The sequence below is a fragment of the Varroa jacobsoni genome, unplaced genomic scaffold, assembly GCF_002532875.2.
Source record: "Varroa jacobsoni isolate VJ856 unplaced genomic scaffold, vjacob_1.0 scaffold_672, whole genome shotgun sequence".
In the NCBI taxonomy this organism is placed as follows: domain Eukaryota; kingdom Metazoa; phylum Arthropoda; class Arachnida; order Mesostigmata; family Varroidae; genus Varroa; species Varroa jacobsoni.
Window position 1 is genome coordinate 281,973 of NW_019213574.1, and position 27,728 is coordinate 309,700.

Sequence of the window (27,728 nt, forward strand, 5' to 3'; positions counted from 1 at the left end):
ATAAAAAGAATCTTTCTCTCCCTCGTATGCCTTTTGACGGGCCGTGCGAAAGAACCTTCATCGCCATTAATAGTTGAAACAGGTCATTCGTACGGAGCTTTGTTACTTTTGTTCGCTGGGCGAGAGACAAGTGCAGCACGAATTTCCAATGAGACCTTTACATTTCTAGGCTTCACCAATTGTGGCTGAGTTGAGGCCGGTCTGAGTTAGCTGGCTACCTTACGGGCCAGCAGATGGGCAAGTTTTTACCAATACGGGAAAGACACATTCGAATGGGTACAATTTGTAATATGTGAATGGCATAGGTGGCTGGTCGTACACGGATATATGATGTGCTGTGCTGCCCAGTTTTCAGCAAAAAGCGCCACAGCAGGGGCGTCCTTGCTTAGGCGAATATTCACTTCTATACTTACTTACTTACTTCTATACTTAGAAGCATCTTAGCTTCTCCAGATCAAATAGTAAACGTCTAGCTTCATAGTCTAATAAGGGGATTCAGATCGTATGCATTGCCCGGCCACCCATTTGAATTCAATAATCTCGATGTTCTCTTCGCTACCAGGTGTGGACTAGTTCGCTAGACCATTCCTGGATATCAAATTTGAAATCTATTGAGTCTTGCACAATGTATTTACCGAACATCAAGGTCAAACAATTTAAGTGATTTAACCTTGATAATAAGTTATGCACGCACCTTGCTCATCATATATACTCGATAATTTTCAATAGCAGTATAAACATCCACTTTGCAGACGGAAGTACGATTAATATCTACAGCGGAGACTTTATTAAAATAGCTCAAAATGAGTCTACTACTTCCGCTCCTTGTCTTCTTACTAATTTTGCGGACCCCAATATGGCCTATCCTTCATTATAATGTTCGTCTAAACCTTCTTTTCCCCCCCCCCCCCCCAATGCCTCCAAGTTTGCCTCAAATTACACTAGCCTGTCGATTATAAGACGCTGTTGCCTGCAAATTGGGTGTAACTGCGCTCCGCCACCGTAAAATCGGTAACACTGAGAGCGAACAGGTCACTGTTTTCTCTTTTGAACTGTAACGTACCACCATGTTTGCGGCCTCCTTCCGTCTAATGTGCGGTCACACCTCTCATGCAAAGAGCTGTGATGTTCACTGCGCTAGTAACAGGCCACAAAAAAACCTGGAAAAAGACGCAAGAAAGAACGAGACGAGGTTGACGATGCAGAAAAAGAAAAAGTAGGCTGAGGACGTAAATGGGGTGTCCAAGGCCAGGAAGATGCCGCGGAAACAATAGGAGATTTTTCGCCGTAGACGTGACACGCTACAGACACGGTCAGACGTGTTTCGCATGCACTTATCATTTCTTTTAGCAGCGGCGCCACTTTTTTCGGTTCCTGTTGAAGGCTCCTCTAGGCTTTTCCCTAGGCGATTTGGTGAGCTCACAGAGTGCGCATTAGGGTATTGGGTGAAAGGGGTAGAGGCGGTATCTTCTTTTTCAACCCGCAGTGGCTTGAACGTCAGTCACGACTCTTCTTCTCTCCCTGGCCAAACCTAAACCCGGCAGAGTCCAAACGCTCCTGCCTCTATGCCACTCTACTCACCCACTGTCCAATTCGCTAGTGGATACGATTTAAGGCTTAAAATTTGGTACCTCTGGGTGATCGTCCGTTAGTGCTAGCGTTTTTTTGGTCACAGATGCCTAATGTATGAGAAGGATGAGACCGAAGTACGGAAACAAGGCTACCGTATAAAGCGAAAGCTTCTAACTGTCGTACACTATAGAGATTCTCGGTGAAGAAGGCTCGTCAGAAACGTTGAAAAAAAGGGGCGGGGGGAGGGGGGGAGGGCAGGGAGAAATGTTGCCAGGGAGAAACCCGACGCTTTTCAAGCGTCAGGTTTCTCCCTGGCAGCGTTCCCTGACCCGACCATGAGTAGCATACGCAATGAAAGCAGCGAACTGCCGGCTCTTTTTGGGTTTTTACTCCCGGCCTCTCGAGTAACTGTTGAATCGTCCAGCGCCTCGAAACGTCTCCTTCGTCCTTCAAAGAGATGCGAGCCAACCTGGAAGGGTTCGTAGGCTCGGCTTCGTACCGCCGCTTCTAGGTTTAAGCCAACAAAGTACTAACAGTAGGCTAAACAGAGCAAACAGTAATTTGGCAAAGGAGTCATTATCCCACTGAACGTTACCGACTCATACATATATGAAAGTAATACGATCGATGTATCTTATTTACCTTATATTGTTTAAGAAAAAATAAAAAAACAAACACATGGAACCTTAAATGGACCCTTAAAGTGAAACCGAACGGTCTCTAACAGTCCCGGTGCTGACCCAGTCTAAATACTGCAAGCATCGATCTGGAAACAAAAGAGTTCAATGATACTCGAGAAAAATGCTAGTAATATGCATCTCAATTCTGTACTGACTGGATGTCCATAAAGCAGAATTTTCGTGGGTAGTGAAGGTTATTTTATAAGCAGAATCCGTTGATTGTAAATTGTTAATTTTTGGCGACGTTAAACCGTCGGATAGTTTTTGTATAGCTAGCGTTTTTCGGGACATATTGGTGATTGCCATTGGAAAGTGTACGGCTTATGATATGAACTTGACATTATATATATATATATAGATATGTAAAATCCAATGCCCTATAATTATGTTTGTTTACTATTAACGGTTTCAAACGATTTATGTTGGGCATGATATGAACCACCGTACCACCAAACTGTACCAGATATATACTGGATTAGAAAGTGCGAACTGTTAAACTCGTGGATGACTTAGTCCAAAGCTTCTCATTCTAGTAACATTCATATCTTTAGGTGATTCATTGTGTCAGCGTGAAGTTATTGCAACTATTCCTTAATTTTATCAATCTTGCATTGAGCATAGGTATAGGTGGTTTTCAACCGTGTCCTTTGTGCTATACACAGCCGCTAAATCTCGATTATATGAGGCTAGTTTGAAAAGACATCTTTTTAAAGCACTCCTTTGCAAACGAACTAATATCGTCGTACGTGCTACTGATCGGATCCACGCGTATTTTTGGGGTGTTGTCGTTAGGGGTATCACCTGAGGTATTCGTGATCTTGGCACATCCCCGTGATAATGCTGTCGAGAGTTACTTGTTCTTAAACCAACGTGTCTTTAATCAAAGCTTCAATTAATTGTAGTTATAATGTCTAAGCTCCTTTTTCGGACTAAAAATATCTGCCGACAGTATCATCTGACACATTTCTAGAAACTAGGTCGTTCCAACAAAACGGGAGGCCTTTTCACGCTTCGTTGTAACGAGGCCTGAAATAATATCTTCTATTTAGATAGACTCATTACAAACTCAATACCACTTCATATGATTTTGCCTTCAGCACACCCAATGGATGTTGTTTTTATAAAACGAGTGACATTTTCTGATCAATGAAATGCATATGACCAGTGGCTAAATCATTCCGGCAATTATGCCCCTTATATGCGGCGTTTCAGTGTGAGAATGCTATAACCAATATGCGAAAATACAGCTTAAACGCATGTTATGAAAGAAGCTAAGAGGACCCTACTTGAATACCCAAAACGTTTCTAGAGTCCTGCACTGCGTGCGAAAGCTTTCAAAGTGCGCTTGCCCAGGATCTCTCTCTTTATATATATATATATATATATATATATATGCGCTTAAAATGTTTTGCCAACGTTTGCAGTATTGTAGAGTTGCAGTAGATTGGAGCAGGCTATCAATTTGATAGATTTAGCTCTCGAGCGACACAACACCGTAAAAATGGTGAAGTTGAACGTTTTGTGTTAGTGACATTTGTTTTGTCTGTAACACTCGCTTTCGATATTAACCCGTATAGACGTTGTGGGGATAGGACTTCCTTGAAGACTCGATGTTGTGCAGGTAGATTAAATGAAGATGTACTATTGATTCCGTTAGTATTTTCGTAGCGAGGTAAGATAGAAGATGAAAGGATCCATGCATTCTATAATTTTGATTACCTATTCTATGACGGTTACGCTCGTTTCTTTTTTTATTTCGACTAAATCTTTTTGAGTAACAAAGATGTATGCAACTGAAAACCGCGTATTCCATTCTAAGTCACCATCGTCACTTCAGAAGAATATTTACTCAAGAAGAACAAACAATTATTGCGCGGTGGCGCACGAGTGCTTTGATAAGCTCCTGAATATTCACACTACTGCAGCTTATTACGTACTTCCTACGTTACGTGCTAGAGAAAGCTGATATACGTAGTTGCAAGAGGCACGAGTGATAATTTATAACGCGCTTATTCGAAGGAAGAAGCAATCTGTAACATATAAAAAGAAAAACAAAAGCTAATTTTCGTCGTTATAGGTCGTTTTAATAAAAGGCCTATTTTTTTTTTTTGGTCGTTTCGGCGTACATGCTTGTCTAAAAAAACAAATTTTTTTGCTTCTTCTCAGCTGGACAACAAGGATTACATGCCTGATCACGTCAGGATAAGTACATACAGCGCCACTGAACAATTTGAGAAGGAGATAAATGTGACGTCTCGTATACATTGAATACACACTACCATATGACGTTAATTGCGTTGGCCATCTTCACCACACTTTTTTTGCCGGTAGTAACGTAGTTCACTGTAAAGCACTTTCAGACCGATTTACAATTTCCTGTTCCAGGAACACGTGACCCTTTCAACCAGCGCCTGTCAGTCGAGAACAGCACTCGAACTACAAAAATGAGAAACCTGTGGACGTTATAATAAAATTCTTAATACCTTTTAAGCAAGTAACGTATTTCTAATTATCCTTTGTTCATATTATAATTGTTCGGTGACTTCGTCACCCGGTGAACATACAAACGCACGCGTGCAGATAGCTGAGATACTCCCCTCCAACCTAGTTAACTGACATCGTTCTCGGCATCCGCTTTGTACAACGCTTCCTGCTTATTTCATATTCAATTTCGTGTTTTAATATACATATATAATACAACACGTAGACTGGTGAAAGCGAATTGTTCTCTAACTAACCGTACTCAACTGGCCTGCGTCGTAAGGGACATAACGCAGCCATGTATACATTATGCATTTTACCTTTATAAAAAGGTAGTCAGGTTATGATAGGTGTGTAAATGCTGCAGGACAAGCTTAGCCATCTAGAAGAGCTTAGCTGGTTTGAAATATTCACGAGTTCATCAGGAAAGCCGGTTTGCTGGAAACGACATTCACAGACGAACGCGACAGGAACCGGGACTGGTAACCGTAGGAGAGAATCGGATAACGACTGGATCTGAGACGCGTTTCTCGTCAAGATGGTTACCGCTGTTGGACAGACACAATGATTCGACTGTGTGCTTGCATACGACCCTATTTTGCTATTCTGAATAAGTGAATGGAGTAACTAACGGTTGTATTAGCTGATCCGATATAACGGAAAGCAAGGGAAAGTGTCTGGAATGCTGTGATTTCGCCTTCAGACTAAAAGAGTATTAAAGAGCCTCAAAAATCTTGAAGTCCAATAATAATTTCTTGGAAAAAATTTCACCTTCGAGTTTCCTTTACGATCAATGAAGTAATGCCTTTCAAAGGCAGAGCTTTATTGACAGAGGTAATAGTCATACCATGTTTTCGATCCGAATAGCTACAACATAAAAATGGAATCAATAAAACACATCGACCGATTCATTGAGCCGCTCTTTAGCTGATCACGAATTTTAGTGCCTTTTTATAAAGTCCAAAGGGTTGCTAGGGCGCAGTCTATCAGGAGTCTACTCCTATGATAGTTGTTGTTATGTAAAATGTCTCGTACAATGAGACACCCATTTGATTTCTGCTTTTACAACAGTTTGATCGTTGCCAAGATTTCGGGTCCGAAACAAGCCGAAGTTTGTATTGTCTTGCACATGCAAAAAAAAATTTTTAATTTCGAAAATTTAAGAAATCGACTTTATGTCTAGGATCGTATACGCGGGCTTGCTACAGAAAATTGGTACCGTGTATTTCATAGATCTAATTTTTATTTTTACGCTTTTTTAAGGACTTTACAAAACCCTTGTGATTTTTCGAAATTGGAAACAGTTCAACGGTTCCTGCTAAGCTTCGATTCATGCTTAGCTATTACTTTGTTCAAGCGTACCTTTAAGTAATATCTCAGTCAGAAAATGTATTTTCTGAGTTTACTGATATGCGCAAGAATGCACATATATAGTGGTTTTGCGCTTTCTTTCAAATTATGCCGAACCATAAACGTTACAAAAATAATGTTCAAAATTAGTAAATTTACATTGAAGATTCGGGGTTCGCCCGACTGATCCCGCTAGATGGATCCTAAAAAGTATGATGTTCCTACATGTGAGCCGCAGGTTTGGCTGCCTAAATCAGCGTTTGTCTGTTCTTTACGGTATCCTTTGTGCAAGCTCTCTCATACGAACGTCGCTGGTGATTGTGTGTACACTTTTCGACCATTAAACTGTGTGTCTGTTTCATGGATGCTGAAAGTATTTAACATAGTTCATTACGAACGCATCTTCCAAATGTGTGTATCATCTACCAGTCGTGCTAAGAGCTTTTTTTAGAGGTGAGCACTCCAAATGCTTGTTGCTACGATTGATTCCTGCGCCTTGTGCCCATTCTAGTCGAATCCCATTGTGGAATGTTTTACATTGGTTAAGAAGCCAACAGGGTTTTTCTTTTTTTTTTTTATAGTGGATAGTGTGCCTGCTGACTCGATTGCTCCTTTTGGTCAGGCTTTTTCCCACAAAGCTACTTCAGCTGCAGGGCTGATTCACCCTCTGTATTGTCGATCCATCAACTCGATCCCGACCACCTAGCCACGCAGTGAATGGAGGCGATCTAGTAGACCAGAGGTGCTGGGGATGTGGTCTTCGTCGCAAAAATCGCGCCACATTTTTCCGCGTATAAACAAGACGCCTTGCGGGACAGTTCTAACAGAGAAGAATTTTATCTCTGGGGGCGAGGAAACTGGAACGCTTCGAACCTGGTTGTGCTTCAATACGGCAAAGCTGTGCAGGAAAAACTGCGAGGAGGAGGCAGGTACTCTGAAGGAACGCAGCAGTGGTTGCCGATCGGCCCGTGGCCACCAACGCGTTACGACGATACCCTCGTCGATGCCTCCTTGCGAGTCGGCACTGCGCGCCCCCTGGCAACTGGCCAACCATTCAGCCGCGGGTAGGAAGTTTGCAGTTTGGAAGTATTTGTAGAGAGATTGGGTGCTAGCTAAGCCCGCTGGTACTATTGCAGAAGAGCGCGTAGGATGTAGCGGTGAGTGAAGCGAGGCGCGACCAGGACACGTGACCTGCAACCACTTTCGTTCGTCTCGTCACCCACGCTGCACCTGACTTACTCCTCGTCATCGCAAGCCACTTCGTCGCTGTTTTAAAGCAACACAGCAAGTGGAGGGTCGCACTTCGAACGGAGGTTCTGAGAATAAAGCCAACACCTAAACCATTATCAGGATATTGATAGACATGCGTTAGCCACTTACTATACCCGTTCTGTTATGTATATTGATTTCAATAACATAACATTTGTTCTCTGATCCGAACTCAGAACTTGGCGGAGACTGTAGATCTTGCGTCTATCTAACGACGATGAACAGAATGAGTAACGCGTTATTCAATAAACCTACAGAGTGCTCCGTTGACGCACAAAGTATTATTGTTTGTCAATATCAAGTCGACGATCAAAATAGATAGATGAGCTGCAGTTCGACTCCAGTATGTCTATAATCTATTGTGTCGACAAACAATAACACAAGGGTTAGCTCAAATTATCCTCACAGAACGAAGAAGCAAAATCCGAAAGGCCTAGTGAAGAAAGACCAGAGACGAGTAATCGTGATGGCCCCCCTTAGAGGTTTGATTTTGCGCTCTTGAGAACGACGCTGAAGCGACTGTCGGAAACTTGTCCGCCTTTGTGTGACTCGCAGCCCGCCCCCCTCTCTCTCTTTCTCTCCAAAAAGAAAAATCTGAGACACACGGCGAGTAGTATATGAGCGTAAATGGTCGCTCGACGGACGCAATAGCCGCCGGCTTACGGCTAACAATCCATGCGGAATGCTGCAGGATCAAAAAGACTTGCCCGCTGCCTGCTCAGTGTCTGTCCAACTCTCTGAGCCATGTGTTACAGCCATCTCCTTCTCATCGTAAGACTAAGATAGCGTCGCCTGGCCTCGTTTTCTCCTTTTCGCCATTGCTCCCAGCCATACACTCATACATACCACATGACAGAACACTACGTATTAGCTAGAGACATAGAAGCGACTGATTAGGGGCAGAAGTGTAAAGCAATGGAGAAAGCTACCCTGATTGCTTTCCTGCCAGTGGGCAACAGCGAGATATATAACTGTACTGAGGTAATAGGAAGGGGGCAATGGGGAAAAAAGGGGTATTCGGGGACGAAGAGGAAAAAGGGCACAAACATATCAATGCGCAGAAGAGTCATCTGACGTCTAAGGCCAGACAGCATGTGTAGGGCTAGTAGAACGAGCTGTTCGTTTGGTGTGATGGGTTGTTGCGGTTTGCAGTGACGATCACTGGTGAAGGGCAGTCAAACCGCTCCGTTCACTTTGGTTCGGTGGGCCTATGACGGCGACGTGACATGTGAGACAGACCAAGGCAAAGCTTGTCACTTCTACTCGGAAGCATGTCCGAGTCGAAAGTGGAATCATTGGCACGTTGCGACGCATTAGATCCAAAAAGTGCGGGATAGGAGTGTATTTTTAAGGCGACATTTGTTATTTACCAAAAAAACAACGTATAATAAAAGCTTTTTAATCAAAACAGATTGCTATTTTTGTAGCAATATGTTTTGATACCTGTATATCGATTAATTCTGAGGCTATTGATTTTCCCGTCTGATATGTTAAAGTTGTTTCGACACCGAAGCGTGATAGACGTCTTCAAAAAAGGGTAGCTCATAACCTGTCGAATAATGATTATTCCCAGTTTCGACCGACTTCCGACTACATGAAACGTTTAGATTGTTCGGACTTTGCGCTCTTTTGATTTAGGTTAATACGACGCACCTTTAAAGTGTGCAATAGACTACATACGTACAGAATATGGAAAAATAACACAAAATTGCTGTTACTGCGTCTTACAAATATCTACATATGTTTGTAGAAATTGTCAATGCTTAAATTAAAATTCAAAGCCTTTACTTCAGGCACCCAAATGAAGGACAGAGGGGGAATAGAAGTCATGCTTACTGACTGAACATTCCTTCAGCAGCTATCAAAGTAATGGGGCAGTTCTCCAGACGCTTATCTACACGGCACTCAAAACAATGTCGCTTTGTTGAGCTGTATCTCATGAATGCTCTTACCCTCAACCTCTCTCTATCTCTGAATGCGCTTCCACTGTTCTCGCGATCCTGTAGCGCTATGTATGAACGACGTAGTTCATAGCCGGTAGGCCAATCTGCCCAATTCCCGCGTCCCGACAGTGGTAAATGACTTGCTGCTGCACCATACAGTCTCGCGGACAAAATGGCGAGATGGGTGGCTTCTTGGTGTGCAAAAGCTGCATTAATGTTTGGGTAAGCTCGACATGGCAGAGAGACTGGGAGTGTGGATAGTGTTGCCGGGAAGTTACTCGTTTCGGGTAAGAAATTCTTGCTTCTCCTTACGAGTCACAGCGGCGACCGTCATCGCTGTTGCTGCGTCGGGCGACCGGGTCGTATCGCCGACGTCAGCCGTGCGGTATGCCCAAGACATTAGCATATGCATTAGCTGCGTAAGATTTCCTAGGAAGACGTGCGATATAACCATCCGTCGTTGAACAACACCGATATACTGCGTTCACAAAAGACGCATGTGTGTATTGAAAGCGGAAGTAAACTGTGGGTGATAGAGGACAAAAGCTGATGACAAGCAAGATTTGTCTGGCGCTGTCCGCTAGTGTCGATGCTGTTGGTGAAGACAGGGCAAGCTGAACATAACGCGAGTTAGAGTTGGCTAAATGAAGAGCTCCGTTAAAACTTCATTTACAAGAGGCGTTAATTAATTTTGTTAGCAAACAAAAAAAAAACACATTTTTAGCTTGGCGCTGTTTCGCTAGACCAAGCAAGTACGTTAGGTCAGTTATGCCTATCAATATTAATAATACGCTAGGAGATACAGTAACGGCAAAGCTGTACACTATTAGAATCAACAGCCAGTTTACTCTAAATACATAAATAGGAAACAGCTGTGACTTGAGAGTGAAACAATTGTTCCAATAAGCTTACTCACCCTGGGTGGAATTTTTACCAGGACGCTGCCTTGTGAGGTCCCTGTTGCCACAAGTCAGGCCTGAAAACTCGTGCTAGCAATTAGTTAGTCATTTCTTTTTAACGATCAGTAATACGTGTATCTGTTTGTCGATACTTAAACGCGTATACGCTGGTAGATTTTACAGGTGTCCATATGCTTGATTAGTGTGCTCTTGTATTCCTAATGTAGATACCTTCATTATTTTCTGTCCGGGTAAACGTCAACTAAAACTGGGACTTCTATGAACGTTTACCTTTATTTGTATCCAGCGTTTTCCCTTAATAAAAAACAAAAAAGCGCACATAACGAAAATACCAAAAGTTCTTTAAAGTTTTAGGTATATACATTTAATAGGCATTTTATTGATGAATATTCCTTTGTTGACGCTAACGTAGCCAATACGTTGTTGATATGATGAAGTGCAGCACATGCACCCTGCGCTATTTCCTGCTTCAATGGTAAATCTATTTCAGGTATCCCACACAAGCTGCAGAATGATCAAAAGAAAAAGTCAGTCCTTTATGCAAGAATTTGTTACTTTTTTAAGCTGCACCTTTGTCCCAACCCGTAATGTGTTTAGTTTTTTACGCTAAAACTATTAATTTGCTCATTTTATTCGTCCGGGTGATATATAAAATATATAATTATGGCAAAAGGGCGAACTTAAACTGCCTCATTAGACTTTTGTCTGTTGATCGCTTGAAAACCATCATGGAATAGCTATACACCGGCGTTCCGACTTGGCATTTCAAACTGGTACTTTAGCGCCACATTTTTCCAAAAATGACAAAGTTACCATTTTACTATATTGTTATGGCATAAAGAGGAAATCGATTTCATAATTGGCAATTTACTGAAAATAGTGTCGGTCGCACTGTACTAAATTAATTCAGTGTATCAAGTCAGGTACGATACGCAGGCCGACGTTACGAGATGCACAGGGCCTTACAGGTGTATATATAGTCCAGGAACGTTTCAAACGCAGTACAATTTATATCTATGTAAATAGTAGCTAAATGAATGGATTTTCAGTAATAACTTGTTTAAAATGCTAAAATTTACGATCGTTACATTATCCTCTATACAACTACGTGCACGAGTTTCACCGAGTTACCCGATAGCTGCCATACTTAAGCGGGTGCGTATAACTCTTAATCCAATGTTTTCGTTTCAGTTTTATGCTTACTAATACAAATTATAAGGACTTTATAATTTCAACCCTCTCCGTCACACTATGTACTATATCACTACTTACCACACATCTTTTTAGTTTCTGATACATACTAGTTTGAAAATTCATCGCCATTCGCTCTTCGTTAGCCCACTGTCGTTATTGCCTGCAGCGTATTCTGCAATTACTAGGAGGATGACTTCGTTTACCTTTGTCTGTTTCTTTCACTCGTTTTCTCCTTTCTTCCGTCCTCAGTCTCCTGTCGCCTTGGCATTGATTGTTTTTTAGGATAACGCGCACAAAGCCTGGATTATGACAACAGTCAAAGGCGCATGCTCGCGCAAAGCGAGCAGGCTCGAAGTACACGGCAGAAATGGAGTAACGGTGGAGGGAATCCACTACACCAGGGGCGTGTTGTGCCAAAGGGGCAGGGTGGGCAGGGCCGACGTCACTGTGGCTGCCTCAGGACTCTAGGAGAACACTAAGGGCGGCATTAGTAACAAAACGGCAGCAGCGGTGGCTGAGAAGTCCAACACTCGGCTACCATTCCCCAACAGCTTCGCCCTGTTCTCTGCTCTAGTCCTGAATTTCTGAGCTCCCATGCAGCTCTCCTTTGCCAAGCCCCCCAGGGATCTTGAGAGAGCCTCTCGGAGTCCCTGTACAGTGGTGCTCTCGTTGTCTGCTTCATCTTGCCATCTTACGGTATTATCTCAAAAAGAAGAAAAGAGGGAAAGCTGAAGAAGGAAAAATCAGAAAAAGAAAGAGGACTAGAGAAAGAGAGTTTGGCACTAACGCCCTGCGGTCGTCCAGCCGAACATGAAGAGTCCGGATGGAACGGCTTGTCTCTACCGTTGCGCGGTTGCAGCTAGCAGTCGTTGCTGCGCTGGTGCCGATGCTGCCGGCGACACTGGCGCCGCCACCAAGTGTCTTCAGGAAAAGGAATCTCACTTACAGACTCAGTTTTTTTTCCTTTCTCCCCCCACCATCTCCTTCATTCGTTCGTCCTCCCATTTTTCGTTTCTGCTCTTTCTGGATCGTCTAGAGGATGAAGAGCAAGCGTATTATCGATAAAAACACCAGAAGGCTGCGGCGGAGCAGCAGCAGCAGGAAGACCGAGCATAGGCAGTCAGCCAGTAGCGCGCAGCGTAAGGCCTGCTGTTAAGGCCCGCCCGGTTCTGCTATTGTGCAGCCACACTACGCATGGCGTGCCTGTTTGGCTTGGTCTGCTTGGCTATCTGTTAGCGAGAACTAAGAGGCGCGAACGCGGCTGTGTACGAAGAAAACGTCGTTCTCGGCATCCTCTTCGACAGTAGCAGTAGCATCAGCAGTAATAGCTACGCATTGCATCGCAGCCTCAGCCATGAAGCAGCACTAAAGATAGAGTGAGCCTTGCAAGCTAAAGAGAGAAGGCTGGAAGGCAATGCTAGCGGTAACCACGTGCCGAAGCGAACTCAGCCCCATCAATATCCTCCTTCTCACTGCCTCCCCCCGTGAGAAACCAACCTCGCCCTCTCGAAGCAAACGAACGACACTGATAGCAAGAGCACCAGCAACGGAAAAAAGATGGCGTAAGGATTTCTCTCCCAGAGTCCATCCCGATGACAACGTCAAAGGCAGATGGGATGGCAGCGTGGGCTAGAGTGAATAAGCAGAATGGGAGACAGCAAACGGAAATTCGAGAGAACACCAAAAAAAGGACAAACGGTTTTTTTGAATGCAAAGGATGGCGAGTATAGCGACGAGGCCAGGGGAAAGGACAAGCTCCTTTAAATTAACACTTCGAACAATATGATTTGTTTCAGGTACAAAAGACAATCAGGACGAATGAGAATGAAAGGCATCAGACTGCGTCTGCTGTCGCCCCCATCGCAGCTGCTGTCGCTCTAGCTCTGCCCCCGCGAATGCCGCTGAACAGAACGGCAGGTTGTCCTGTTCAGGCGACTAAGTAACCTTTTGCCGTCAGGCAGAAAGAAATCGGCAATAAGTGATTCATAAAAATCTATGCGCGCGTCATATGACGCCAGGCCATGTCGATCCTCTGCGTAGCGTAGTCATGTTAATATTTCGTCACGTTAAAGGTACTTTCGAATATTATGTTAATGCGTGTAAGGTCTGCGCTGAAGAACATTTGACATTTAGGTGATCTATGGCTTTCCAGTTGTTGAAGCACGTGGTACACTTAGCAAGGGTGGAATGGAGCTCATTCAGAAGAAGTTCGGAAAAAAGAGACTTAATTCAAAGGTTAGGTAATGGCCTCGAGAATAATGTTCGACAATTATTTTCCGGGCCAACATATATTATAATGGTTAAAGAACTCACCAAATATTACGGGATATCCCGCATGAAATAAATAGTATAATCGAAATTAAAGATGCTTGTTTTTTTCGAGATTTCTGAGAGGTCGTGATAAGGAATCGATTGTGTTTTGTGGTCGCGTACAACCTTATTTTGAGAAACGCGGTTGTTTTAGTAAGATGTGGCGTTCTGGTGTGCTAACTTCATCGTTCTGATAGTTGGCTCTATAAGTTCAGCTGCGTCCACAAGTACAATTGGCGAAAAGCAAATTGACGATTGTGGTTCGTTTTAACTAGACCGAAAAACTTGAAAAAATGCGGCATGTGTATCATAGATGGATTCCCCGGCTCCGGGAGGAAGCTAACAAAAACGAAGGTAACGCAGAAGGTAGCTTATTCAAAACACTTTCTTGTACCGGATTGGCTAATACACAGTCCCAGTGTTTGACCTGAAAAGCGTAGAGCTCTACGCTTTCATTTTTTCGTGTTTAACTTTTTCAACATGTACGCAGAGCAATTCCTAATAATGTATTACACCCTCCGCGTCTGAGGAGTTTATATTCTGTACCAGATAGCTCTGTTACTTTACGTTAAGTAATGATTAATGGATTCGACCGATTCGAGAAAACCAAAACGATAAAGAAATTTTCAATAAAATCTGCCCATTAGTAGTGAAACGTATGTACGGTAACTCAAGCTGCATACTCCACTTTAGTGCATAGCGTTTCTTTACGGTGTTTTATTTTTGCCCTTCTCAGTCAGTCTGCTGCAATCACAAACGCCCATTAGGTTCGTTCTTGGCATTTTGATGACTCAGTCAGTTATGTCAACAACGACCGTGCTCATTCACCATAAAGAATTACTTCCATCATACCACATCTGCAACGAGGTATTGTTGGAGTTACCTTCGTACTATCGTACTTTCATTTTCTTAAGCTACATGCACTAGAAAGGGTTCTTAGAGTCCGAGCCTGTTGTGCCATCAAAGAATTGTGCCTCATGAAACAGCACGAAATTAACCTTTTCGTTACGTTCATATGCCTATAAGGCCCTTTACAGTATGTACTAAGCCAGCCTACTCAACAGCCATCGCAACGATCTATGTTTCTGCACACTATTATTATTACCCTACAAATTAAGAACTATCTTGCAGATTCTACCCTACCGGCTATGATGCGTCGCATTACATCGTGCTGTTTGCCCATGCTTGCACTTAATCATACGAATGCAATCGTACTCTAGGGGCTGCTAAAACAGCTTTGCCCTTCCGCTCTCCTGTCCCTTCCCAGCGCCCGTTGCCTTTGCCACAAACAGGAATCTTACTTACTTGCCTACCCTCTCGCTAGCCTTTTCGTTCTTTGTCCTGTGTAAGCTCAGGGAACTGTGCAAAGCTTCTTTGGGAAAATTCATGGTTCTACGCCGGCTTGCCCTCACGCAATTCTCTTTCTCCCTATTTCCCGGCTTCAACATAAATTCATCTCGACACTTCGTATAGACAGCACAGCGGCAGACAAGGGCGCCACGTAGGGAGGGGTACGAGGTCGAATGCCACGGACGCTACATGTCGCCCAAAGAAGAGAAGGAACGGGATCCGACTTCATATAGCGGTCTAATGACCGACTATTCAGTTCTTCTACATCCATCTCGACGAACAGCAGCAACCGCTGCAGCAGCTGCTACGGCCTCCGGTTCCCGAGAACGCCCTTCACCACCAATTCCTGCTCCTCTGCCCTTAAATATCAGTTCTGTATTTCCTTGCGCGTGCTGTGAGGCTTTACAACCCAGCCACTTACGACTCGTCGAATCTGTGCAGTGATACCGCAGGTAATAGCCGCGGCAGCGGCAAGTGCTGATGAAGATGTACAGCGGGAAGCTTAAGTGCAGCAGCAACAACGTATAAAGAATTTACAGCAAAATAATAAGAAGAACAATCTAAATTTCCATCACTGGCACTCCGTAATATCGGCAGTAGCATGAAATCCGTTTGTCTTCGGCAAGGAAGAATCATTGTTCTATTAGAAATTTATTATTGACCAAATAACGATAGGCGTACAAGCGGTGGCAGTATGGGTATGGGCCAACAAGCTCAGTTCACCAGCAGTAGTGAAAACAAAATAAAAATGACATCAGATAAGCTTAAGAGGAACGTAGACAAATCAACTATGCTATAGTCGCTTCGGGTATAATAATAGAATTCGAACACCATAAAGAAATTGGTTTTTTTTTCCAGAAATTTGACCTACCTGAGTTGAATTATACCTGGGAATAATAGACACGATTCTACTATTGTCGTCATCATATTTTATGTTTTGCAACGTAAGCACGTCATGGCTTGGAAATCTGCCACCAAGTCAATTTTTTGCTCGTGGGCGAAATCAGGCAGTAGCAGCAGGAGCGACAACATGGGCGTCCCGAACAAACGTGATTGATACCAGCTTTGCAGGGCCTGCATGATTTACAGGAATATATTTTTAAACGATGACCGTGGCAGAAACATTTATTTAAACATAAATGTAGTATTTGGCAGGATATTTATTAAAAGATTCAGCCCATGGACCAGGAAAAAAAACCTTAGTTACCCGTCGATTAAGTCGACGCAATTGTAGCCTATAGGCTGCCTAAGATATAGTATTCTCGCTTCGATAGAAATCTAAGCAATTTTGTAAGATTAGAGAGCTCCTGCTATCGTTATATTTTTATGTTATCAAAATGTTAGCTTCATTAGCCGGTTCATATGGTTGGTCAAAGGTTCAAGCGCATATAGCGCATGTTTAAATGTGGTGTCGTACCATCTTAGAAATTATTTTAACATGTTTCTTTGACTAAGGCTATATCTATATTCTACATAGCATATCTAAACTTTTTTTAGCAGCTAAAAATAACAGCGGTACGTGTGGAATTTTTGTTCAGCTTATCGCGAGCGAACCATGCTTGAAAATACTATTAACTGAAGAGTTGAAATATTATTCATTAAATAAAAAAAAACTGTGTTTAGAATGAAGCATAACGAGAGTTTATAATCTTTTCGGAGCTATTTACTCTCTTTACTTCGTTACTGTTGTAAATGTCCACCTCACAAACCTGAATTTTTTTTTTATTTTTTTTCGTGCCTGTAGCTATAAATCGTTATGGAATTCGTTTGAATTAGTGCTAAAAATATTACGGGTGCCAAATGCTATTTACGGCTCAATCTAGAGGCAATAGTTAGCGCTATTATGATAGAAGAACCTATAGAACCTTTCTCGAGAACTCTACGAGGATATATTGTAATTTCGAAACAAATAAGGCTATACCCAAACTAACGTTTAATCTGCTAGCGACACCTAGTGGAGCTACACTGATATAATGAAAATGGCATCGAATTTTTTATGTCTAACAAAAATTTTCTTTGCTTATTCTGTTGACAGTTCACTCTGCTATTAGTTTTTCCCACTCTCTGGAGACACCCGGACAACAACGACTAGTCTCCGTTACATGACATCAGTACCTAATAGCAATGACAATTTTTTAAAGGAACATGTAAATATTTTATTTGGATTTGTTTAGTATTACACAGATAAATATTACTCTTGAAATGCACCATCTCGCGCGACGCCATCGCCCCCTTTTGTTTTTTAACCCACCCAGACTTTTTGTTAGTTTTTTTGTCGTCTACTACAATACAACTGGTAGTGATGGTAATAAAATCGTCATTCTTCTTAAAAAAAAATTTCCATTCGAGTTAAAGCTTCTATCGTCCTGCTTAATTTTGCCAAGCTTGCGGCTTTCCGCGCCGTCGCTTATTACTATAGCTTCGGGGATAGATGTAGGCCCATTGGCTTTACCAGCCCTAGTTCTTGCTCGCATGGTACCTCAGTTTTTTTTAGGAGGAAACGTCGTCACAGCGCCTTTCATTCACATATTTAGCATAGTCGTTATCTTACTGTCAGTTCACATTTGTCTCATGTTTTTTTCTGTTTGTCGAAATCGTTTGTATCCGTTCGTTCCTTTATTGTTTTTTTAATAATACATATTTTTCTGTCCTTCTTTTACAACTTCTCATAATTGCTTTTTCTTTCCCTGTCCTTCGCTCGGTTGCCTTACTTGTTCGTCATTATTTTTTGCATTATCATAATTATCTTCGTTTTGTGTTTCCGTGTGCTGTTTGTATTAAATTATTCACAATTAACACATTTCGTATTTACAAAGTTATTTTCTTGTTTATTATTTTATCTGTCAGTATCATCAGCAGCAGCAATCTTGTCTTTCGGCTTCATCTCTTAATTCGTCTTTGCCTCCACGCTCCTTCCCAACTGTTCAACGAAACCCATTTTCCTGCTCCATTTTATATTCACGCTGGATACTATTTTGTTTCCCATTCGTTTCACATTTGACTTGAGAGCTGACATTTCCGTCGGCATTATAAGAAGTACTGTAAAATCATAGCATGCAGCGGTTACTTTGCTAGTCTGGCCGAAAGATGAGTGTATTTGTTATTATTTTTTTTTTTTAAATACTAACTCTTTCCAGCCCAAATTCCAGCTAAAAGTCTACGTCTTTTTCGCTGGCTCAGTGCTTTACTGCGCTGGTTTCCGCTTTTATACCCGCAGCTTCTCGAAGACCCGTTGTACTCAATCGTGAGTTCCAGAATCGTATCTGTGCTCATCTTCAGTATTCATCTCACTGATGATCGTACTAACGTAGTGCGATACTCATGGCAATTATTAGCGTTACCGTGACATTACTACCTATACAGTACCCTAGCGGACGAATAGCGAAAGACTGAAAAAGACATCGTGTCTCTGTATTGAGATTGTAGTTTAATGAAAAGAAGTTTCGAGTAAATTGGTGGATTTTGCTACTCAGAATACATACGATTGCTTTTTCCAATTAACAAACCTTAGTTAAACGTTCCATGGCCTTTGGACGTAGTGCCGTCCACATTGTATTTTTCGCTTTCTATACCCATTTCAAACAAGGTCAAGCGTTTCTTTGAACACAGCTAAGGGCTGGACCTGCTAAACTGACGGGCAACGATTGAATCAAATTTCAGCAATATTTTTATGTTATTTCATCCTCTTTTTCTCGCAGCGTGTCCACATCAGCCCCACTTGACTATTCTGGTTGGCACGCTAATCGAACGAAGCGTAAATGGACTTCTAAGGATTCTCCGGCTCCCCAGCCAATGCTGAAAGATAATGAATCTGTCTATGACTAACAAATAAAAGCGGTAGTGACTTGATTAACTACGCGCCATATCATTGCCACTGAAAATACTAGTCTGCTCAGTTTCTCTTCTGGCTGTTCGATTGCCCCCCTCTCGTGATTTCTTTAATTTGCAGTTAGTCTTCTGACTAGCTGATGACACAAATGGTAATACACTTGATCCGAAATGATTATGAATATATCTGACCCTTTCAAATTATGATCTGCCAGTTTTGTGGTTTGGCCGCGCCTCCTATGCTTTATTAGTCAAAAATCTTTGTTTCATATTGCTTCCCACTTTGTTTCACACCATCATATTGTAGTTGCCCTCTCCGAAATGCTACCTCCACTGCGCGGAATGGTACTGCTTCACAGTCTGTGGACATCTGTATGCCCCATATTTTTCCCGTGCGTTCTGCTTTCCGGCTTTTATTGAGCGTCACCTATACAGTCGTAAAATTCGCCAGTAATGCCTAGGTCTAATACGGTGTACGAACAGCAAGACCAGTTGCAGCGGCGCAAAAAGATTGTCTAGGATAAGATCCAAACAACATTCAGAACAAAATACCCAATCATCAACGCCACCACTTTCGCTTTTACACAAAGCAAACAAAATAAGAGTAGTTCATCATATGCACATAGTTATTGCTTCTGATGTCTTTGCTACAGTGCACCAACCCCTTAGATCGAAAAAGGACCTATCTGTGGTCAGCCGTCGGGGTATTCTCACATTGATGTACTGACATGTTACAACATCGCACTAGTAGAAGGTTTCTCTTTGTCCATGTTTCAACGGTCTTCAGTTCGGTTTAAAGGCAGGATCATGTCAATGGTCAGTGACCACAATGAGAACATCACGAAGAAAGTGACGATCGATAGTAACGATCAAAAGCCTAAGCGGCCAGCGTGAAAAGGACGCTTGGCCGTTGCAGGATGCTCGTTTTCGTAGCCTGACCGGCGAATCTACAAGACTTAGGTGGAACCAGTATGTACTTTGAGCGAATGTACAAGTCAGCAAGCAGGACTACACCGACCAAACACAGATCTTTCACTCGGGCTTGTAATCGTGATGTATAGAGAACGTTGAATTAAATTTTACGAAGTCTTGCACCGTCTGACGTGGGTGTCTTTGTGTCACAGTAGTGAGTTTCTTCGACGAATACCGCTAGCGTTGTTATCGCTCATGCTATGAAGTTTATATTATTATAGACTGTATTCTGATGTGGCTCGCATCATTAAATTGTATATATCGTTGTTGCACATGTTCAACACGCTAACACACTCGTATTTGTTCCATACTTAAACAGTGCCAGTTATTATGTCCATCTTGTTTATAGCCCCTTTTTCATACAATCGGCTTTGAATAATTTACAGTGAAGTTTTTGTTCGTTAGTATCAATCAACACCGTACACGTGTGAGGGGTACGACAAGTCCGTTCAAGTGACCGGACTAGGCGATGATACAACTCCATACAATTCTTGAGGATTCAGTTCCCCTTATTTTTACATGATGAGTGGCGTTTCTCGTTGTTCCCTTTTTCTCTAAGCACAAACAGCGGCAGTAAGTACAATGACGTCACCGGTCATGCGAGCCTTGCCTGCGCTACTTTCTTACAGGGTACCGTTGCATGTTCAATCGGAGGCAGCCTCTCAAATATACCTCTGGCAATACGAATATTCGACTAGACTCATATATATATATATATATATATATATAAATCTAGTCGTACTAGATTTATGTTATATCACCTATTTTACTCCTCTTTCTCTTACCCAAGTATACTTTACAATGAAGATTGAATCTGATAAGGTTTGGCGTAAGCGTTACGGTGATGAGTGGTACAAGGACGTTTTTCGGGGTCTCTACAGGTTTAAAGGAAGGGCCTTTGACGTCGGAGATTCTTATAGCAGGTCTGGGTGGAAGTCGTGGAGGATTGTTACAGACGCTTATTCCGTGATATTATCTCTATGCGTTGTTTAATTATTAATTGTTAGCTCTTTTTCTGTATACACACAAACATTCGTTTTCGGTTTAGGTAAGTATCATTGTCTGTGTAGGAAGTGTCTGTGCTTTTCGGTGCGCTTAGAAAGATTTAGTTGATTCTTTATTACGAAATTACCTTCCTTATACTTACAGCTACTCTCCCCCTTTTCTTTGCTTTCATTGTTATTTAAGTCAACCGAGATATCTATGTGTGTATATAATTTTCCTAGTACATTATGTTGTTTTCAATTAATTATCGGTCCTTTTCCCTCGTTATTAGCAACATCAAGACAAGTGATTCTTCAACAAGTATTGTCGATCTTTCCGTCGGTGCCTGTTGATGTCGTCATGCTGCCACTATCAATAGTTTATCAGTAATAATATAAGTATTTTTTGCCATTGTTGCGGTCGATGTGTTAATCACATTATGCAATCCAGTAACGGTTTCAGCCGGTCGTTGTATTGATCATTTTCGTCTCGTCGTATTTCCTTCGCGCATCGCTTATATGCGGGCCAACCGTAATATTTACTAAATAACCTTTGTTTACATATCTATATCCCGCCGCTCCTTGGTAAATATGGGGTTACCACCGCTGCTGATAATAATAATTGATATATATATATATATATAATGTTTGGCGCTTTCCCTTAGCCTTTTTTTTTTCTATATAAATTAATAGCATAGTTGCAGTTGTAGCTGACAGTCATCGACAGGATTGTGTTTGAGAGTTGTATCATGATGAGAAGTGCGATGTTTTGATGACCAATTTTCGTTTCTTTATCTCGCTTCTCAGGTTAGGTTGGGTTAGGTTTCCTAGGTTTCCAAACACCGGAATCACGAGTTTAGACCTTAGTTTGATATTGCGATGCTAGTAAAACTTACGTAGATATTGTTAATAACATTGTTGTTGTGGAAGGCGTGGTAAAGCAAATACGCCAAACTTAATTTGGATCTCTGTCTTCTCCTTAGTCTGTTCATCGTTGCTCCCATTTCTAATGATTCTCCAAATCAATCTACCTTTTGTTTTCTCCCGTCAAAATCTACCTAAATCAAGCTTTCGTTCCGCCCGTCGCAGCCGGGTTGCCTTTAAGTGGTCGATTTACATCAGCGTTTCTGGCGTGTGTATGTGCGCTGTGGACCCTCCCTCCGCGCCCTTTCAATTGCCGATCCGTCCAGCTATCCACCGGGTTGGCATTGCGTTGTCTCCTAGTCTTAAGTGGGTCTAAAATGCCGTGCACCTGCTCGGGGGTTCGGCTGTCAGGCCTCTAACGTTTTTTCCTTGCTCTCCCTGTAATTATTTCTCTTTGCTCCTTATTTTTTTTTATCAATTTTCGCTCCCGCTCCCGATTACTCAGGCGGAAGGATAAATGCAAGAGTCGATGAACAAATTAACGAATGGGCAACACTGCCGTGGTGGCACATGCCTTCATCCCAAAGTCCTCCTGACGTCTCCTACAGGTTTATGCAAGCGTTCGCTTATCCTTGTTTGGTGTCGTCGAGATCACATGACGACAGGCCCTGTTTTAGATCCCTCTCCAAGATAACATATCTATTTGCTGATGAGGTTAGTCTCCCCTCACCTGAATGGAGTGCCGCCGCAGTCGCACCCCCGCCATGCTACTGTTGGCACGCACGTGCTTAAAACAGGTTTTCTCAATACGCCGTACACTTACCAATGAGAGCATGATGACCCTGGCCAAGTCTAGCCAGGTCTGCTTTGGCCTGGGGCGCAGCTTTTCATAGAGCTGTATGAATTGATTGGTCTGGTGTTTCTTACGTTCACTGAGGCCGACAACTGAAAACTGCGAGGTCGGACAATCAAAATTTTGACTACCGTCTATTTGTCTGTTGGTTTCTTACAGTTGAAATGAACATTGTTTGATATAGACTAAACGACGATTCTAACTTTGGTACTCATACCTTCCTTATTATCACTGTTGGTGAGTGTCGAACCAACTCTTTAGCCGTGTCCATGGCCTTGATCGGTTTATTACTATCTCTTTTATTTAACTATTACTGAATCGATGGATAGTGAATCAATCAATTAATTGATTGACTGTCATTTGTTGCAATAGCTATTTCTCAATAGTAAGTTGCGCTTAGTATCGAGTTCTGTTGTGCAGTAGTTTCCGCTATGATTATTATTAATACTAGTTTCTATTTTGAGATTTGTATTTGGCTTAGCCCTGGCTTGATCGGCTCGATAGCGGGTAAATGGGGTTGGTTATTCTAGGGATGGTAGGAGCGGCGGAACGTACCAGATACGACGAGGCGTAGTTGTGGAAAGCTGAATGTATGTATGTATGTATGTTCTACACATCAAAGAAAGAAGATCGCCTGGCTAGCGTTTAAGATGGGCTTTGTTGAACGTTTAGGTATTTGGTAACTCACTGATACGCTACTTCACGGCTGTCGGCGGATTGGTATACACTTGGTAAATGGTTGTCATAGAGGTGAAGAAAATCACTTCTTCAATTGGCTTTAAAGTCTCTGCCGAAGTAATATCAAAGGGAAGAACAGAGGCAGCGTTGAGGCAAACAATTGACTCGAAACAGCCACTGGAGCCCGCTGATAGTCCATGTTCTGCGTGCGGTGGTAGAGTTCCTAAAGTTGTAGGATATACGATGGCGAGGACACAGAAGAAAAACAATTAACAAAAAGGCAAGAAAAAACAAACCAGAATAGCAACTGTTATCAGATAAGGTATTGACGATAAACTAAAAAAAAAGAATATCTCTGTTTGGAGAATCGGTGCTAAATCAATTCGGCAGTTCAGCGCAATGAGGTCAATATAACGTTTCCATCGTTTGGTATTCTTTAAATGCAAATACCTTTAAATATTTTTTTCTCGCCGTGAAGCATAAGGCGATGTAAATGTAAGTCTGAATTTTACAATGAACGAATAAATAATCATGCTTAGCCCTGAAAATATTATACTGCTTACAAATGCTTGTGTCAGATGTATCTTCATCTCATAGAGCAGAAGCACAAATGTTACCACTAGTAAAATGACACATCTATCACCCAATTTCGAACCCCCGTAAATATTGTGGGCATTTTCTTCTATTGTAAACGCTTCTCTTATTGATCTTCAGTTGTACACATAAACATACGTATAAATTGGACAAAATTAAATCTGTTTTATCCTATAAATTGAGCCAATTCCATCAACACAAACCTGTGAAAAGTCTGAGTAGCCGGCGGCGTTCTTGGCAGCGACCCGGATTACGTAACTCGTGTTCGTGTTGAGACGCCGCAGCTCATATTGCGGATGGCGGTCTGCTAAAGGAGAAATAGAAAAATTATTAAAAGTATTATTTATTAGAGAAACCAAAAATGAAACGATATTAAAGGCGTTGAAAACATACCGAGTTAATAAATCTTTCAAGAAAATGTTAACGAACACAACAAATGTCAGTCGTTACGACGCAACAATGTCACGCTGCCAGTGCCGGAACCTGACACGGATTCGATGGGCTGTTTCTGTAGAACAGCTATTTACATGCTGAGTGAGATAATCATAATTATGCCTACGCGTACATAAGGAACGAGACGTACATATACATTCCCGTTGCATGGGAGCTTAGTGTGGTATCGACTGAGGTGCTCAGACAATTGAATAATTGCGTCCCACTTTGACCGGTTTCACTACAAGTAAATAGCTGACTTATCAATTTTGCGTGAGCTTCAAAACGGATATATATATATATATATATACATCTCCGTATCGAAGGTCACGCAAAACTGATATATATATTAGTTAGTACTTCGTCGTCGGTGGGATGAATTTCGCATCTAACATTCTAACGTATTACAGATAAATTTTATTCGTTATCGGTTGCGTACTATCTAGTAGGCATTGGAGCATGACGTCACCGGGGTAAGAAACAACTAGTTTATCTCTACCGTACAGCTTTCCCTAACTACGCTTGCTTTTAACTCTTTTACTAGCCGATAGTAGCACCCTCAGCAACCGTGTACCTCAATTCTTTACATATCCCCTCTTTGTCTTTTAGCTAACTTGCGCATCTCCTCCGGCGTCCTTACCGCGTGACAAGCCAGGCGGTTTGGCGTATGCGTGTATCCTACGCATGTAACAGAAAGGAAGAAAAGATATTTTTAGACATCGCTCCGTTCATGGTTGGCTGCAGCGGCGACAGCCGCCGCTGTATCGGCTGAAAAGGGCCGTAAAAACTGAGCCTCAGAAGCACGAGGTTTGGAGATAGCAAGCGATACTGCCCTACACTGCATCTATTCTACAGGGTCTACACTAAGAAAAGGTGAACCGAGATAGGTAAAGTTCCTGCCTAACCAGTTCGGTTCAACCCGGTCTTGCGTCATGCAAAAGGAAATCAGAAACGCGGTACTAATAGCAAACGTGCCGGTGTTGCAGTGAAGCCACATCCCTGTACGTGGTACACACCTGACGTCTGCTAGCTACCGACTTGCTCTAAGACCCTACCTCTCATTCGTGCCCCATCGTACATCTGGCAGGCCCAAGAAAAGTCAGGACACAGCTCAAGGACAAAGGGCAACAGGTAGCAGCTGAACGGGGAGCTTTTGCCATAGGAAAGTTGCTGTCTGAACGAAGAGTGTGATAAACCGGACCGTCGCGACGGGGCTTACTTTAGGGCTCCCTAGTCTTTACTACTACTTCTGTGTACTTTGTGATAATAAGAGCAGTAATAGTAATAGTCATTGAGACAGGCTGGTGTCTAAGTGTATTTTTTCTACCTTCTTCTCCCATCTCCGATTAGCCTCGTCCTTATGCTGATATAAAACGCTAAGCTAATACATCTGTGTAACAAGCGGAGCAATGAACCAGCGAACCGAGCTAGCTAATGCATGAGGACGGTCAGGTCCGATGTAACCGGTTGTTGGTAAAAGGTTGGAATCACACCGTAGCCCCTGTGGCGACCTGCGTCTGACCCACAAGAGGTAGGCTAAATTTATTAACTCTGTAGCAACTCTCACCGAAACTCACTAGCCGTATGAGCTACAATACTCCCGCATGTATCTTCCCTTTCAAACACTCTGTAACAACAAAACAGAGCACGCCAATACACTGCTGTCACGAACCATACCACTTTTTTGCAATGATAAGTAGTATCCCAGAAAAAACAAAAATAGCAGAAGCAGAGAGTCAAAAGGAAACCAGGATACTGAGATTTACTTGGATCGCTAGCATGCTAGGACACGCACTGAGGGACATGTACAACGTTCAGGTTGGACTGAAAAACCGATGGCCAGAGAAACAGAAAAGGTTTGCGACGGAGGAAATGCAAAGCCACAACTCGTCCCCGTACCCTTGTTTCAAAAGAAGATACGTTGGAGCAGGAGCCCATCAAAAGTCATCTCAAAAGTCAAGGGCACCCTTTGATGTGGCCGCAATCAGATGATGCTATAGGGACAGAGGAACGTATCGGAATTACATAACGCAAAAACACAGCGAAACCCGTGTAATGTACTGCGCTAAAGCAAATCTGGTGTTTCAACAAGATCTACTACGACTTCATGACCAATTGGGTGATTCGCGAGTTTTCACGAATCACGCAATGAAAAAGACTACTAATCCTAGTAACAATACTCCACTAATGAATTAGTTTAACGACATGTTCGAATTTAAGCTGATACAGCATAAGAGATAGATGAGTTATCCGTGACCGTCGCAATTTGATAATTTAGACAGGGTCAGCATTGAAGTAAATAGCTAGCACATAGGCTTGCAGTTCCAGATCCAAGGCTCAGCGTCGCCGGTACTTACGACAACCTTGAGGTTACATATTGGACAAGAACAAAAATAGCAGATCGAAAGCTTACGACACACAAATAACTCGTTAGTAAAACAACCATGTATTGTATTATATGTAGGCTCGTGAGGTCCCTTCCATTAGCAGGCATTGAGCTACTCTAGTGACTTGCATATATCGAAGCTGTCGACTACATCAAATCCGCCGGAATCTATACTACCTGAGCGATATTCAAGGTAATGGGTGTATTAACCCCGATTGGACCCGACACTGCCAGACAGAATATCGACACTGACCTTTATATTCGACCATTACCAATCCAAATTAGCCAGTCAGTTAACCTTGATTTGATTTCCAACCAATCTGTCTTTGGATCAGCTTCGATATAAATATGTCTATGGACGAACATGCAAATACACGTACAGGCACTGTGCTTTGATCTAAGCAATTCAGGCCCATTCCTACGTATCTCTAGGACTAACTGTGCAGCTCCTTTGGATTCTATTAATTACGTCGCGTTGATCTAATATTACAGTTTCGCTTTTGAGAACCGTACGCATTTTTTTGCTGGCATCAGCAATTAGGAGGATGGTTTCGGGGTTAAGCAATACAAATCAGGAGGACGTACCACCCTACACAATTAAATGAATTTAGCTGTGTTTCCCTCTAAAGATTAGCTTCCTATATTTACAAATAGGGAAGGTTTAGCTTTAAGAGTTTTTTTTTATGTCTAGCTTAATTGCAAAATGATATTTCACAAAAAAAAATTGGACTATGGGAAAAAATGTTAATAATTCCTCAGACGTACTATTCTAAGTATCAGTAAAATGCCAATGTCTATCGTTGATATTGGCATTTTCTTGATAGTGGGTCCCGCTTTGTTTTATACTCTTACCGTTCAACTGATACTCTTCCGAAGGGGCCGTCTCCCAGGTTCCTTCGTCTGTCTTGTACTGGACTCGGAAGGTGTGTACGGCTAGGTCGTTGTTCATGTCGTCCTCGTCGTGCTCAATGTGCAGGACGATGGTGTCCTTCTTGGGTCTGTCAGGCTCGACAACTCGGACCCGAGGCGCAACTGGTGCACCTGCAATAGTCATTCAAGAAAAGAAATT

General features: G+C 42.4%; 1 protein-coding gene and 1 long non-coding RNA gene across 10 annotated transcripts in view; one reads left to right on the forward strand and one right to left on the reverse strand.

Moving 5' to 3' along the window:
* LOC111262527 (uncharacterized) overlaps nt 1–4,746 on the forward strand; it is a 9,173-nt gene extending 4,427 nt beyond the window's left edge. For both annotated transcript variants that reach the window (XR_002681671.2, XR_002681672.2), the window contains one exon: nt 4,638–4,746. This is a non-coding gene — a long non-coding RNA (uncharacterized LOC111262527). The remainder of the gene's footprint in view (nt 1–4,637) is intronic.
* A 12,454-nt stretch (nt 4,747–17,200) lies between these two features.
* Nucleotides 17,201–27,728, reverse strand: part of LOC111262532 (neural cell adhesion molecule 1) — a 51,855-nt gene continuing 41,327 nt past the window's right edge. For 3 of the 8 annotated variants that reach the window (XM_086969191.1, XM_086969198.1, XM_086969197.1), the window contains 4 exons: nt 27,512–27,700; nt 24,045–24,148; nt 23,258–23,470; nt 17,201–22,668 (listed from right to left, as the gene is read on the reverse strand). In XM_086969191.1, the coding sequence (XP_086825317.1) occupies nt 23,348–23,470; nt 24,045–24,148; nt 27,512–27,700 (416 nt within the window). In that variant the 3' untranslated portion in view covers nt 17,201–22,668; nt 23,258–23,347. Of the gene's footprint in view, nt 22,669–23,257; nt 23,471–24,044; nt 24,149–24,847; nt 24,952–27,511; nt 27,701–27,728 lie in introns of those variants that run through there. The other 5 variants (XM_086969194.1, XM_086969193.1, XM_086969192.1 and 2 more) reach the window with 5 other exon arrangements.